The sequence below is a fragment of the Papaver somniferum genome, unplaced genomic scaffold (assembly GCF_003573695.1).
Source record: "Papaver somniferum cultivar HN1 unplaced genomic scaffold, ASM357369v1 unplaced-scaffold_0, whole genome shotgun sequence".
NCBI classification, from domain to species: domain Eukaryota; kingdom Viridiplantae; phylum Streptophyta; class Magnoliopsida; order Ranunculales; family Papaveraceae; genus Papaver; species Papaver somniferum.
Window position 1 is genome coordinate 594800 of NW_020618823.1, and position 15711 is coordinate 610510.

At 37.9% G+C, this 15711-nt stretch overlaps 2 protein-coding genes across 2 annotated transcripts; both read right to left on the reverse strand.

The window, feature by feature from the left end:
* Positions 1-364: 364 nt before the first annotated feature.
* On the reverse strand, positions 365-4477 carry LOC113325884 (low affinity sulfate transporter 3-like). The gene is made up of 12 exons (XM_026573749.1): positions 3977-4477; positions 3850-3898; positions 3560-3767; positions 3301-3475; positions 2801-2866; positions 2116-2346; positions 1894-2020; positions 1524-1810; positions 1216-1409; positions 1008-1096; positions 846-922; positions 365-764 (listed from the first exon to the last, which is right to left on the reverse strand). The coding sequence occupies exons 1-12, from the start codon at positions 4319-4321 to the stop codon at positions 615-617; spliced, it is 1998 nt and encodes a 665-aa protein (XP_026429534.1). The 5' UTR covers positions 4322-4477; the 3' UTR covers positions 365-614.
* A 2440-nt stretch (positions 4478-6917) lies between these two features.
* LOC113325890 (protein CHAPERONE-LIKE PROTEIN OF POR1, chloroplastic-like) lies at positions 6918-10119 on the reverse strand. Its single transcript, XM_026573758.1, has 4 exons — positions 9493-10119; positions 9309-9415; positions 7507-7957; positions 6918-7390 (listed from the first exon to the last, which is right to left on the reverse strand). Exons 1-4 carry the CDS (start codon positions 9645-9647, stop codon positions 7240-7242), a joined length of 864 nt encoding a protein of 287 aa, XP_026429543.1. The 5' UTR covers positions 9648-10119; the 3' UTR covers positions 6918-7239.
* Positions 10120-15711: the final 5592 nt, after the last annotated feature.

Sequence of the window (15711 nt, forward strand, 5' to 3'; positions counted from 1 at the left end):
GCATGTCTGAAAAGCTGAGTGCAAGTGGCATTTGATAATACCCAACCACATAATTCTACTTTGGAAGTATTTTGGTACAGCTAAGGACAGGAGCCAGAGATGTGAACCTAGCCGAAGATCGTGGCCTATTGGCCTGCCCTACTCACGGCTGCTGAATGGGTACGTCCGGGATCAAAATAGCACTCTCTGGCAATTATTGAAAAGGTGACAACTGACAACAAGAGTGTCATAGGTGATGTATATGCACAACCACTTCTGGTCAATGTTGTACCTAAGGGTCATGCTGCTGTGCAGTTGCAGCAACAATCAATCTTTCGCCTTTCCTATCGCAAAGAAGAAAAAAAACAGTAAAAGAAAGTAAAAATTCCAGCTTATTATGAAATTTCATTGCGGGATTTTGTTTGTTATTATGGTAATTAAACAACTATAATACAAACTAGTTTACTCAATTTCCTTAGGTGCAGCGGCCTATTGAACAAAATTAGAGGCCAATAGATATTACTGTTTTTGAATGATTGTATGTACTGCTATGCTAACTTGAAATTACGTACAATAAAACAGCGGTAATACAAGTTTAATCATCTTTGTAAGGCCTGTTTATCCTGTCTAACTTATTAAGGAAGACTAATAACCATCTTAGAGCCAATACATGCATCCACAGCTTCACTGACTGTAAGAAAAATCCATCCACTTCCGATTATGTCCACAACCTTCGATAACTTCATCTTGTGCATTACTTTCCATGTAGGGCTTGCTATTGCCAACTGCACGTAAACGCAACCAAAACAGTTGAGTTAAATGGATTCAAACTTCTTAACAGAAGAGTTGAGGAAAATCTAAAGTACCTGCAGATCAAGTGACACAAGCTCCTTGTGTAATTCTTCCAAAGCATGGAGCCCGGAGGTGTCTATGTTCAGCACATCTGTTTGCCGGAAACCAGTCAGCTCGACAATCAAAAAGATAACAAAATTAAGTCCAATAAGTGAAGTGCAACAAAAGAAACTTACTGGACATGTCTAGTACTAGTACTTGCAGAGTCCTTGCATTTTCCTTTGATTCTTCATTTTCTTGTTCTTCTGTTACCCATCTTAGAATCCTACTCAAAATGCACAAAATGAACGAAATGAACATCGAAATTATTGGTTCCGGGGAGTAATTTGGATTTTCCTTTGATTCTTCATTTTCTTGAAGAGTCATGTATTATTTGTAATGTACCTTTCTCTAATGTAATTTGCATTGGCGAAACCAAGATACGAGGATTCAACTCGAAGTATCAAGACACCGGGGATTCTAATGGCCATTGGAAATTGACTTGTGCTGCAGAAACTATTGGTTCCAGGGAGTTGTCCAAGATTGTTGATTCCGGGACGAATTGAGTTCAGTATGATCCTCAAAAATGATATTGTTACCTGCCATGACACTAAATTTTAAACCCACATTCGAAAAACATCAGATAGACGTACTATCGTTTCAAGAAAATATAAAACAGATAGCTAATTTTTCCATAGCAAGCAAAGAATTACCGCAATGAGAAGACCAATTTCGACCGATGCGAATAACACTCCAAGGAATGTTCCAAAGCAAGAAAGAAAGTCGTATTTATCAATTTTATAGATATTACGAGCTCCGTTAATATCGATCAGTCCGGGTAAAGCAGACAGAATGATCGAAGCAAGAATTGCAGTAGGAGTGTAATATAAAAGCCTGGTAAGAAACTCCAATGCTAAGATCACTGTAAGCGCCATAACAACATTGGATATCGCTGTTTCGCAACCAGCACTAAAGTTTACGGCCGTTCTTGAGAATGAACCTGCACAAGCGGCCCAACGCTTCAGTGGTCAGTCAATTCCCTTGAAATATACTTCAACAACACCAACCAAACAATAAACTCACCTGTTGCAACGTAGCAAGAAGTTAAGGATCCTAAAATGTTTGTGAAGCCTATTGCAACCATTTCTTTGTTCCCATCGATATGGTAACCTTTGATCGCTGCGAAAGATCGGCCAACAGCAATTGCTTCCTGACATCCATTGCGGAAAGATATAGTTAATTAGTGAATTAATCTAACTTGTTGGGTATCCCTGCTAACACAAGTTTTTTTTCTTGCATACTTACGGTGAGAGCGATGATAGCACATATTAAACCGGTTTTTACTGCCTCTCCAACATGAGGGCCAGTGAACTGTAATTCCTTAGCTGAACTTGGATTCAACCCTTTATTGATATGTTTTACTATGCGAACTCCATGTTTATCAGCTCTTGATAGATAAACTATCAGAGTTGATAAAATTACAGATATGAGTGGAGCAATGGCTGGTAACCAGAATAGTTTTTTGTTCCTCCTACCCTGACAAATTCATAATCAAGCAATGGGGTAAAGAGAATTAGATAACTCAAACTGAACTATTGGAGTAAAAATTGAGATTATTATTAGTCTCATATTGTCTGGGCATCTAAGATCCTGTGGTTTATTATCCCTTAGGGCCTCTCCACTCATCGCCAATTGGTTTTGAGTTGGTTGCCCATATTCTAACATGGTACCAGATCAGACTATTTGCGACGAGTCATTAGACCGCGCCTTTACTCCGCGTCACCCGATTTATTATACACGTGTTAGACCCAACGAGGCTACACGTGAGGGGGCGTGTTGAGATTATTATTAGTCTCACATTGTCTGGGCATCTAAGATCCTGCGGTTTATTATCCCTTAGGACCTCTCCATTCATCGCCAATTGGTTTTGAGTTGGTTGCCCATATTCTAACAGAAATGAAAAAAAAAACGGTACCCGAAAAGTGCTTACCAAAAATCTTGCAAATAAGATGAAAATCAGAAATGAGCAACCCAGGATAAAGTTATGAGGACTCCACTGTTTGAAACAAAGCAAATTGGCAAGAGTGTTAGAAATTACGAAAATACAGAATACGCAAGAGTGTTATAAGCCTAGAATATCTTCGCACTGAGGTACAGTTTGGATGCAAGATGCAACTGACGAAACCCCGATTTGGCCTAATATTGACACACTAACTGCAACACGCATCCTAGGAGGGATGCAATTGACTCATTGGTAAGAGAAGCTGTTACTTTCAGCTGGCGAAGAAGAAAAGCGGTGCTAGGGTCTCAGACAACCACCATTCAGCAGGATATTGACAGTATGCTCATCTTCAAGACAAGAATACAGAACACTACCTAAAAGTCTTACACTCCCATTTAAGCCTCTGTAGCTAAAGATTTTTTATGTTGAGTGTGAGACACACTCGTCTTCTTATAGACCCTTGTGCACTGATTGTAAAAATAACTTACCGGATCGTGAAATGATCGCCAAACTGCACGAACAACGGAGATTACATCAGTATTATTGGTGAAGTGAGTGAATCCAAGTAGTCCCTTAAGTTGCTGCAAGCCGATGACAATAGCTGCACCTCCCATGAACCCAACAATAGCAGAATGTGAAAGAAAATCTATCAAAAAGCCCAACCTGCAAAAAGAAAAATAGAAAATATGATATGACAATAATAAAAACAACAAAATCCAAATTTTGAGTTAAAGAAACTGAATTCACCTTAACAATCCGAAAGCAGCTTGAAATGTACCAGCAAAAAGAGTTACAGTGAAAACAAATCTCTTGTAACCAGTTGGATCCTCTACTGGATCAACTATTTTCTGTACCATGGATGACAATAAGAGCGAAACAACCGCAACCGGTCCGATCGCTATCTCTCTGGAGCTCCCCATTAGTGCGTAAATCAACGGTGGAACAACATTTGTATCTAGTACAAACCCACAGTCATACATAACAACTACCTCCCAAAATAAATTAAGAAAAACGAAGTAGTAATAAAAAGAACTTACATAGACCATATTGAGGATCGAGCTTCGCCAAATTTGCATAACCAATACTCTGCAACAAAATTTCAAGTTAACACAAGAACTGAAATGATGACATACTCATCAAGCTTCAAAATAAGCTACACCGTACCTGTGGAATGCTTAAACTTGCTAGAGTTAAACCCGACATCAAATCGCTTTTAAATTTCGATAACGTATAAATCCTTCCCCAACTTAGTATCGGAAACAGCCCACGTAAAAGCGAACCAACATGCTGTTTAAGTTCTGGTTTCTTATTACTACTATAAGAATTGTTACCATTAGGCAAGTTAACAATCTCTTTTACCGAACTAACGAATTCAGTACATAAACCCGGCGGGTCAGGAGCATTAAGCAACATTCTTGAATGTTCAGCTACATTCCGGTCACCGATAACATGATCAAGCTGCTGGCCTTCTTCCATAATGCAGGTATCATTAACTGAAGATGACCCCATAAAAAAAAATTCTCTCTAGCTACTATTCTACTAGTTTTTTCTTCTTTCTATCATTGAATTCTGAATTTATAACACAAAATTTCATGAAAAAGACTTTATTTCGGGATTTATTGGCTGAGAAGTAAAGATTGATTGTGGTTGAAAGCAAAATTTATCTGCCAGAACCTTTATCAAGTAAGTGTATTGGTTCAAAAATAAAGAGGTAAAATTTCAGACATGTAGTTGTAGTGGAATTTTGGTATATTGAAAAAAAAAAAGTGGTAGATTCCGGAAATGGACCAAAAATAGTACTTGGATTAGATAGAATTTGAATATGGGTCGGTCTGAGAAAGAAAAAAATCATCATTCGTTTTGGTTATGAATCTGTACAGAAAATTGCACTCTAGGGAGTTTTTTTTTGAAGTTACTTTTATGTAATTATTACTTGTGGTTGATAGTATCCGTCAAAAATTCCACTGTTGAAAGAGCTATGATAGGATGAACCTTTTGATATAATCCCATATACCCACTAAACAGGGTCCAGATGCTTGCAACTTTTGCGTAGCTTCGGTGGTTTCATAGGCCGTGGGTTCAAATCAGTGGCGCAATTGCCCCTATAGGCTGCTGGTCCTAAGTATATGCATGTGTTTTTTTTTTTGTTTTTTTTTTTTTTTGCCTGCCATGCCATTTACTGCCTTTTGCCCGCTCTATAGTGTTTTTCTGGCTTTGCCACTGGTTCCAGTCGGATAAGAAGAAGCACAGAACCAGTTGCACCAAGAACACTTTGTCTAATTGTGCCCGTCCCCTTGTTCGTTCTTTTTTTCTTCTTCTTTACTAGTGTATGGTCTTCACTAAATGGCATGGCATGCCAGCCATGTTCACGTCCAATAATCTTCCGAGGAACAATCATTTCATGGGTATCTTATAATATGGATGGATCTGTCTAACAAGACTTGAGAGTTGAGATTTAAGGTGTGGTCTAATTATCAATGATTTCTTGATTCTTATTGTCTGTTTTTATTTTCCTCAAGTCAATGCACCATGTGATCCAACCAAATGGCATTACACCCTTTAGAGACAACAACACCCCACTGATCAGTTCGTAAATGACAATCATTTAACGGATGATATCTTAAACACGAAGAAAACTTTGACATAAATCATTTGGTTTGAGTTACTTAGTGCTGTAAAAAAGCTGATGGTCGCCGACATGAACCTGGTGCAATATATTTTTGAGGCCTCCGCAGCACCTGCTCTTATTGCCGTGGGCTCCTTCATAAATATGAAATGGGTCTTTCTCCCATTAATTTCCGCTGCAATAGTGGTTGTTGTGTTTCATAAAGTTACACGTTCTTCTTCTTCTCAACCCCAAATCATTCCCTCATCACATAAAATCATTATTCAGTGATGACAGAAATGAGCTGATCATGACCTAATAAAATCAAAAGATTTAGTTTTTCAAAAATGTTTCTATGTGGTTTGGTTTCTACTGCAGATGTCTATTCCTATTCCTCTTTGCTGACCACCACGGCACCACCACCACCTCTATCCAAATTCAATGCAGTTTTATTTAGTGTTGTCGTTGTTGTCTTTATTCTCTGTACAACTTGTTATCCTTACAATTATAACTACTACTGCTACCTAAATAGACCAGAATGTATACTTCCCCGGCCACCTGTACATGCATATGTCTACGTTGGCATTCATTTTTCCAGTATCTTCTGTTACGTATGTTTGCAACAACAATTGATTGTATTATTATGTGGTTCTTATGTTCTTCGACCCCAGTGGCGCTAAAACATCTTCAGGTACGTAAGGTAAGTAAGAGGTTTTGATTTTGTTATCAAATACTGAAATACGTACCAGGCTGTGGTGACAAAGAAAAGACTGATCAACATCATGCTTTCTTGCATTTTCTCACGTCAAGTTTTGTAGAGTTTCTTTAGTATTCCTCGGCAATGGTTGGAAGGAGGGTCTTAGTCTTGCTACAAAAAACTATTAACTGTAATGAAAGGACTTATCCGTAGGTGGTTCGAAGAAGAGACCCTATGTCAATAATGTAGAAGCAAAATCCAACACCAACTGCAATCAATATTGGAATATTGCTAAAGCTTAGTATATTGCGAAAAACTCAAGAAAATGTGGCCACCAAATCAACTTAACCATTTATACACTGAAACTCATGTGCTACGAATATTGAGGTAGTTGTAAAATATCCAAATTCATGAAGACTCCAAAATCTAAATTCTAAACAAGAACTGAATTATTGAGGCTATAAATGGGAAGAAGACCAGTGGGTCCGATCCGTCATTCATTCGGCAGAGGCAGGCAATATAATAAATGGCAGATGCCGAGACTTCAACAGTATATAAAAATGGTGAACCACATATAGTACCAGGCTTTAATGGTCTGACCCTCTCATTAAGTGCCCTATTCTTTGGAGTGTCTATCAATATTTTTATATCGTTTTGGTCTCCTTGCAGAGCAAAGTTGAATTTTTAAAAAATAATTAACAACACAACAACTGTGGAGCACTCTGTACTTGTCTAAAATGATGCAATGATTCTGAATAAATAAATATAAAATCAAAATCTGCAGCCAAAAGAGAAAACAAGTGTATCAATAAATCTTGGATACTTGAACCATGATATAAAGTATAATTATCGAGATTTTGTGTTTGTGAGTACTCGAATGCGCCTTGCAATGGAGTGATAACTGATATTGTTACTCTTTAATCAAAATTATACAGCATAAGAATTCAATCAATAGGAAAAAATCTAGGTCCATAAACTTCTACATATGGAAACCAGCTAAAGCATTTGACAGTTTAACAATCCAACCACAATTCCTCAGCGCTCTAACCTCTAAGTTTAAAAGGTTCCCGAACGGCTCTAATGCAAAATTCTACCTATGTAATCCGATAGGCATAATAAAAGTTATTATATCAGGTAAGCAGAAGAAACCCATAGAAGCACATACGATAGAAGAGATGTAGTCACTTCCAAACTCCTTGGGCCACGAAGGACTGGAGGAATCACGGATACCATTAAAAAGGTCCCCAGCAGCCATGAAACTGCAAATGCCCCAGCTCTGAACCAAAAAAAAAAAACCAACATCATTCTCCACATACATAACAAAGCAACAACAAAATGCAGAATTTACAGTCAATAGTTACTTTCCAAATTACAGCAAGAGTTAGTAAGTACCCGTATAAGAAAGCTCGCATTCGGCTCTTTAGTCGATCATATATGAAGTATATCGTTGCCAACAAGGAAATGGCTACTTGTAAAGTAGGCCCTTCTTCCGTCGGATACAGAACAGTAAGAACACCGAGTATCACAAACACGGAAGCTGTCTTTATTATGTAGTTGGTGGAAGGAGTTTGAAACCTACTGGTAACAGCCTGTACAACGCGTGATTGTGTAACGTCTCTGACTTTTTTCTTGATATTCAGTTTCGGCCTTCTCCTTTCGTGAAACGTCTGCATAATTATCTTGTCATGGGCCGACTCTATTGCATCAACACTTGGTTTGTGTCCTGCATATCTATTTATCAGAAAATTTCTTGCAGCCTGAATTTCTTCTTCAGATGCCTCCTTACTGATACCAAGCCTTTTGTATGGGTCCTTAATGTTGATTCTCGGAAAGACATTTGCACCTATAAAAAGTCATAATTCAATCGACAAACGTGATCAATGTATATACCAGAGCAGATAAGGGACCAGATTATGAAGTTTTCAACACTGCTCGAGTTATAAACGATCCATAATTATAGAATAATCATATGAGAATGGATGACACTAAAAAGGTATGCGTGCAGCATGATATTATCGAAGAGTTAGTCAAGTATCATAAAATTGGACGACAGCAGACCTCAATAGTACATAATTAGAGGGAAAACAAACGCCATTCAAATGAGAATCTTATAAGATTGAAGATTGATGCCACTCAGATCGCCTCCTCATTTCTACTGCCATTGTTACAAGGAGGGTATTAAACAGACGCGACATAGGACATCACATCGCCTCAGTGAAAGAGCACAATGAAAACTAATAAACTCACAACTGATTGGATCAACTTGAAACGATTACACCTTTTTATAGCTTCTAACTTGATTACTGTAGCAGCATTTTCTCAGGCTTGACATGGGGTGATCCAGCATTTAGCTGTGTTTGACTAGACCAGGCTAAGCTGATTGGACTTAAATTGTTGCTTCCTAAAAGGAAGGTATCAAGGTTTCTGAACTGTGGACGACCATATAGCCAGGCAATGGACCATAGCAATATTGGTTACAAGACGCATGCTTACTCCACTGATAACGTAGCAAAAATCAATCCCGTTTTCAAGCAACGGGACATCACAAATTAAAAACCAACCCCTTGATGATGGAACCAAAAATCTAATGGAGTGGCTCTAAAATTAGTGTTGGAAAGGTGTACGAATATACCTAAACACGAAAGCACGTTGACAAAATTATGTGTCGACCAAAGAATATGATCAGTAAAGCGAACACCCTACCCATTAAAATGAAGCTCTAACTGCAGTGCTGGAAACATGTATGATCATGTGCAACTTAAACGACTGATTATGATGTCAAGAAATGGATAACCAAAAACGAAAATATCAAAAGTGAGAATGACTCTGGGCCGAATGTGATTACAGCATGCATTACGTCAATATTTAGATCCTAACTAACTAGCTTTAACTTTAAACATAAATTCGAACCACAAAAAAGAAACCAGTAGCCAGACAAATATCTTGTCCCTCTACAATCCTAGCAATCAATCAGGCTGCTATTTAGTCATTAAAAGCCTAGAACCAGAAACTAACTCCCCAGTTCCATCACATTCTTTCAAAGAAAATAAGCAAAGGAAATATGTCAATCACAAGCAAGACCAGCAAAATTACTCAAAATTATGCAAAGCAAATTTGTTATAGAGACGCAGACTATTTGTAGTTGAGCAATAGACATCACTAGATATCTACATATATTATTGTAAACAGTTTACCTGATTCAAAGTTCATATCACCACTAAATGAAGTATCCATGCCACTCTTTATTTTGTAATTTCGCTTAACCTTTGGTTCCCATGGATTAGAAATCCAGTAATTCCCACTGTAAGAATGAACTCCAATATTAGTAAAAGAAAGAATGATGAAAGAATTAAAAGTGGATGTGGTAGTAAACTACACCTGTTGAGACGAAGAGGTTCTGTATTCTTGATGAAACTACTACTACTATGAGTAATGAGTGAAATTCTATCGCAAGGACTTCGTAATCCTCTTGCGAGTGTTGTAGAGCGAAGAAAGCATCTTGAAGAATTACAATTCAATCCCGAAACGGACATTTTTCCAAGGTATATCTCGGAAACTCAGAAGAAAGATGAAAGTTAGGGTTCTATTCAACTAGGGTTTTAATCCCCTCAAACGGTGTAGGCTCAATCCCGGTCTTGAATTGGTTTTCTCCAACAATCCATAGCACAGGGTCGCTTCTTCTGAAACAGGTGGTGCCAGTGGATTATGGGTACAAGAATGGTAGCTTCTGAACTTGAGTGAGGGTAATTCCTCTTTGATTGATTATTCGAGAAAGTTGTTATTTGCCTGCAAGAATGAATACATGAAAATAGACCTCAATTTGAAGAATGAACCCTAATATCTTAAAGGAGAAATACAGAATGGATAATTTGAAGAGAGAAAGGACTGGGAGAAATCAGGGGAAGAGGGGCGCTATCAGAAAGGTGAACCTTTCTCCGCCCATTATATTTGTTATCTCGTTTCCAAGTGAAATCACCAGTTACCCCTCTGCGTTGTTTTTCTCCTGCCGACGTTTATTTTGATTTGAGATATGGGGTAAAAATACCTGGCGGGATTGGGGTATACCCATATTAATTGGGGTACACACAATTTTAAAGAGACTTATCTGAAGGGCTAGGGGGTGTTAAAATGGGCAAAGTTACAAAAATACCCTTATACATTATAATTCTTATTACCCTAATCAAATTTCATTTTTTTCGTTTCATCTTCTTCTCTTCTTCTTTTCCTCCACCATACCATACCGGCTTATCCGTCACACCACCATCGAAAACTCGTCGATTCGAAAATTCCGATTAATTTTCAAACATGGAGCCGCCGAGGGCTGGTCGTTTCAAATAAACAAATAGAAAACCTAACCAGTATAACCCTGGAATTGCAAATTTAGTTCAGCACAAACGAAGTAAAAAAACCGTCAAAGAAGAAGAAATCAACGTCGCTCAAACCGAAGAAGTTACACGATTGAGAAAGTAAGGGCCTACTAAACTCACTCCATACTTCAATTTTTTGTTTGCATGTCAAATTAGGTCAGAAAAATCAAATGTGTGAATATGCAGTTATACAGCCGACGGGTCTCTGATTCACGACTCTGCCGACTTTTCATATTCAGGGTTAGTCGGCAAGCTCTTAGGTTGAATATCATGTAGGCTGTTTAATATCTGTAACTGCTTTTTACTGGGTCGTCAAGGTATTCAACCTTAAAACCTTGTCGGCGATTTTTTTTTTACAGTTGTTGGGTTATAATTTTTTTACCCTGCCGGCGCTGTATTTTGAAAAATGTTGGCGTCTCCTGATGCCTAAAGTCATAAGCTCGACAAGGTATTTGAATACCACCCCGCCTGCTGAACTTCAGCCGGCATTGTATGGGTTATAGACTCTGCCGACTATATGTACTAGAAAATTCTTGTATCTACTGTGTTCAGAGTTGGTATAAGCCGACACGTTAGTTTAATAAGACCATGCCAACTATTGTTTAGTCGGCAAGGATTATAGTTATCGACCCTGCCGGCTATTGTTTAGACGACAAAGATTATAGTTGTAGACCCTGCCGACAGTTGATTTTTTTTTAATTGTTCTTGTTTAGGTTGCAAAAGGGAAAGAAGAAAAATGTTACTCCTCCTTCAAGACCTCCTCGTGTTGGTGACAAACTCTTGACTGCAACACATCGAGGGGCATTAGTGGAGCCGGGAATGCTCAAGATCCGTGAACGGAATGATTCTCAACCACCAACGGAACTAAGTGATTCAGATGAAACTCCAGATGATGGCCAATCAAATCCATCTGGTAGAAGAGGTAATGATCATGATGGTGTTGAAAGAACTTCGAATGCTGGAGGAGATGATGAGCATGATGACGATGATCAACTGATGTGTTTTTCAATGATGTTGTAGTAAGATGATTCGTTCACTCAGATTTGTTGAGAATTTGTTTTAAGACTTAATAAAGAAAATAAGGAAAAATATATATACACAATTTTTCACAAGATGAAGAGACGCTGAGACGCGGGATTCCACTACTTTTCATATTGTTATGGTTCAGTCATTAACTCTAGACAATATAGCTCAAACAAAAGAAGTTGTGACTCTATTTCTTTGCCAAAAATAGATTTCGTAAAATATTATTTGTAAGTTAAAAGCATGACGCATCTAAAGTATTTAGAACTAAGCATGCGACATCTAACAAAATAACAAATAATTAATAGAAATCATAAAGCAATTAAATCTATGCAAAAAAGTCAATAAAAGAATTAATTCATTTACCACGATCATGAAAAGTTGCTTCCTCCGTTGTCCCAGTGATGGGGTCAAGCTCCGCATGGTGAAAACACACTCAAAGGAATTTTTCATTGCTCAAAAAGGTGTTGACAAGGAGAAAATGGAGAAATAATTCAATTCGGGTTTGTAACAGTTATATTTGTTACAAACCAGAGAACTACTGTTGCTCTAATATTGTCTCCTAAACCACGACCCTCGGCTGTGGGTCGTTACCACTGTAGCATAAACGACTGTCCTTAGGCGTCCAATGAGTGTGGGTCGATGTTCTTCGTTTTCTTCACAGCAGCAGAAATGGTGGTTTCCTGCCACTTGATTATCTCGACTTTTTGATGCTCTGCAACTCTCCCAAACTCTTCATCCCCCTTCTAAGACATCCCAGCACCTCTTTTATACCCAACATCCCCTCCATATCTCTGTAATTAATTGAGTAAACATGCAGAATATTTTCCCTTTACTCTCACAGGAATTGCCGAGATTTCCTTCCTTTTTCTTCTCTTCACGCTTTTGTTGATGTCGACACTCTCTCAGGGAATTGGTTTCACGTTCTAGCATAAGTAAAACTGTTTCTATCCACGCGCGAATTACCAAACATAGCCATCTGACTCGGGACAAAATAAGAATATCTGAGATACTCTCGTGGTTGGTTGTGTGCTGGAATTCACTATTTATTCGAATCCAACTAACTTACCATTCTTGTTTGGTAATAACAAGGTGGTCGCAATCCAAAACAGGTAACAAATCCCGCCAACTCATCATGCAGAATCCGACCAAATATCCCGTGAATATCAACTCCTCTGTCTTGCTCCCAATTGATTATCCAGCAACTTTTAACTGATTCCAAAGCCCATATCAACCCTGTCTAGCTGAATCGAGCCCATCCAACAAAAATCAACCATTGAATCTCAAGATATCACGTCCAAATGGTGAACCCTAATTCTGCCAGTTCACTACTCCATTTTCGCCAAAAACGTTTTCAAACGAAGAAGAAAGGGTTGCCCCTTATCCAACAGCTGGGGGTGCAAATATCAGGTGTGTACCCCTTAGTAATTGGGATGCCCCTTAACCACAATAGGGGTCCGAATAACACGTGTTCTCCAGGGGTGCTCCGAGCAACTTTTCGAGCCAAATTTTCCAACAATATTTATTTCCAAAAAAATACCTACAAACACACAAAACACCATAATAAGTAAGAAATCGAGTACTAACAATACGGAACATTGAGGACAAATTAGACATATAAATGCGTCTATCAAATATCCCCAAACTTATTATTTGCTAGTTCTCGAGCAAAACTAATAATAATAAAATAAAACTGAGTTTATCTCGGGAGGGTTTACCAGAGGTGTACCCACAAAACCATTACTCCAGACCCTAGTTATCTATGCGGAACCTTGGAAAGCACTAAAGAATCTCCTTGGTTGGCATACTTATTGACTATAGGAGAGAAGTACCCTGATGCGAAATTCCAATTGTTGTACACGAGTTTGCACTCAAGCATACTAAAATTCATATAAAGTGACAGAGCTCTACTCAGATAGTTTCTGTACATCATAACCGGAGTCAACCAATCACATGGAAAGATTAAGAAGATGGATAAAGAGAAAATATAGATGGTTTAAAGTGAACGGTGTTTCACAGATCTGTCTAAAGGCCTCTGCCAATATGGACCTATCCTAATGGACTGAGATACTGGTCTGACTAATATCAACACAAATGGCATATACAAGGGGACCAGTGGTCGATAAACCTAACTCTAGGTCAACACAACTGGCATATACAAGGGCACCAGTGGTCGACTTTATTGAATTTATTCCGGTTGGTGTGATGGTCTGGTCTTAATTTTTTTTTTATTTTTTTTTTGCATCTCAATAACCCTATTTCACCCTAGCAAAGGTAACAACTTGAATCGTGTGCCCCCACCAAATCACTTAAAAAATAAAAACAGAAGGATTAGGATTCAACGAGATATGGCGAAACTACCATGTTTTTTTTTTTTAATTCTAACACCTGAGCTCTGTGTTTTTATGAATAGACTCTTTAGATGTTTCCATCTAATCAGATTGGTTCCTCAACTACTACAACCAAGATGTTTCCATCCACTTAGATAGGTTAGTGCTATCCTTAATAGGCATATATTTCTAAGCTCTGGAGTTTATTTATACTGCAACTAAAAAGTTTCTCCCATACCCCCAAACATAAATCTAACATTGTCCTCAATGTTCTAAAGATAAAATTAAAAGCATGAACAAGGAAAAACTGTTACCACTTGAAGCAAAAGAGTTAAGGAAAGATATTACCGTGTTGCAAGAGCATGGGTTACCTCCCAAGAAGTGCTAAGTTTATAGTCTTCAGCCATACTAAGAAAGGATTAGTCATCTCGTAGAATCATATAGCAGTAGCCGGAATAACTATGGGTCATATGGATCAAAAGTGTTACCCACAAGAAGAGGAAAGTGCAACAGACCAAGAAGATACCGAACATACCCTTGCTTAAGACAACTACATCTAGTTGTGGTTCAGGTTCAGGCTCTATAAAAGGGTCTAAATAAAAGGTTTTCATCGGTTGGATTTCCTCAAAGCTAAGATCCGGTTCAGGTATTAGAGTCTGGAAAAACTAAACTAAGAACTTAGAAGCACATAATAACAACCTGAACAATTGAGGATCCTCTAAGTCAATTAGATTTGACTCACAAAGTTGACCATCATAATGGTCATTCTTAAGAAAATGTGTCGACTCTAATATCTTAAATTAATTAGGTTTAGTCTCAAAACTTAATAACCGACACATCTGAAAATCATATGTTCCCACAATTGGAAGAAAAGTTTTTGGTGGGAAAACAAAGTCAATCTTGGTATCATAGCCTGGGTTAACCACATCAACCAGATGATGGGTTTACAACAACTGAGCTTCTCTATGGACATCATTAGGTTCGGGAAAACATGTATGGAGATAATTTTGTAAGATGGTTGAGGCACAAATGTCAAGTCCTACACGAGGGAACTTTCTAATAGTTAAAGCACATGGAGAATGATAATCACCCCCAAACTTAGAGTTTTCTGTGTCTCTAGAAAGACTAGTCACAACTTCCCTAATTTCTAGGTCAGATTCCTGGAAATGGTCAATTGATTCTTCTAAGTCAGGTTCATCCTCACTCATCTCTACGAGTTCATCTTCTTCGTCTAAGACTATTTTTTCTAAATCTCTAGATTCTAAAACATTATTCTCAGAATAAATCGTTCCTCTAAATCATTATCAGCTTTGTAAACATGAAATACTACATCGTCTAAAACGAGGGTATCTCTAGTCAAATCCTCGTCCTTTTGAATAGGTGAATAATTATTAAAATTATTTGAATTGAACTAGAAATAATATTATCATTGTAAACCTCAATTGGAGTAACCATTTCCTGATCACTATTCCTACATAAGTATGATTCTCCATCAACACTATCCTCATCATAATAACATGAAAGAGATTGAACCTCATCTAAAATACTGTCTCCAATTCTATCCTCGTCATCTTGATTATGTGAATAAAAACTATCCTTATTTTCGAGGGTGGTATTAGGAAAACTACACTGGAAATTAAGACTATCCTGAGCAAGTTTTTCCACAATCCTATTTGTACTCTCAGTAAATTGCTTGAGGGTCTCTTCTAGAGATATCTTAGTTGACCGCTCTACGGACTCTTCTGGGAGAAGAATATTATAAGTCTCTTTCATAAATAACTTCCGTGTTGACTCATTGAAACTCTTGAGAGACTCTTCTAGAGAAATAGAAGGATTGTTTTGCTCGTATGACCTGTGGGTATATGGATAGTAATTGG

Excerpts from the sequence above, each read along its gene's own strand:
- LOC113325890 (XM_026573758.1), bottom strand. The coding sequence starts at position 9,647 with ATGTCCGTTTCGGGATTGAATTGTAATTCTTCAAGATGCTTTCTTCGC. Across the intron at positions 9,416-9,492 it reads GAACCTCTTCGTCTCAACAG|TGGGAATTACTGGATTTCTA; the intron begins GTGTAGTTTACT and ends TCATTCTTACAG. Across the intron at positions 7,391-7,506 it reads ATGCGAGCTTTCTTATACGG|AGCTGGGGCATTTGCAGTTT; the intron begins GTACTTACTAAC and ends TTTTTGGTTCAG.
- LOC113325884 (XM_026573749.1), bottom strand. The coding sequence starts at position 4,321 with ATGGGGTCATCTTCAGTTAATGATACCTGCATTATGGAAGAAGGCCAG. Across the intron at positions 2,347-2,800 it reads TCTTATTTGCAAGATTTTTG|GGTAGGAGGAACAAAAAACT; the intron begins GTAAGCACTTTT and ends TGAATTTGTCAG. Across the intron at positions 1,097-1,215 it reads GCAAATTACATTAGAGAAAG|GATTCTAAGATGGGTAACAG; the intron begins GTACATTACAAA and ends CATTTTGAGTAG.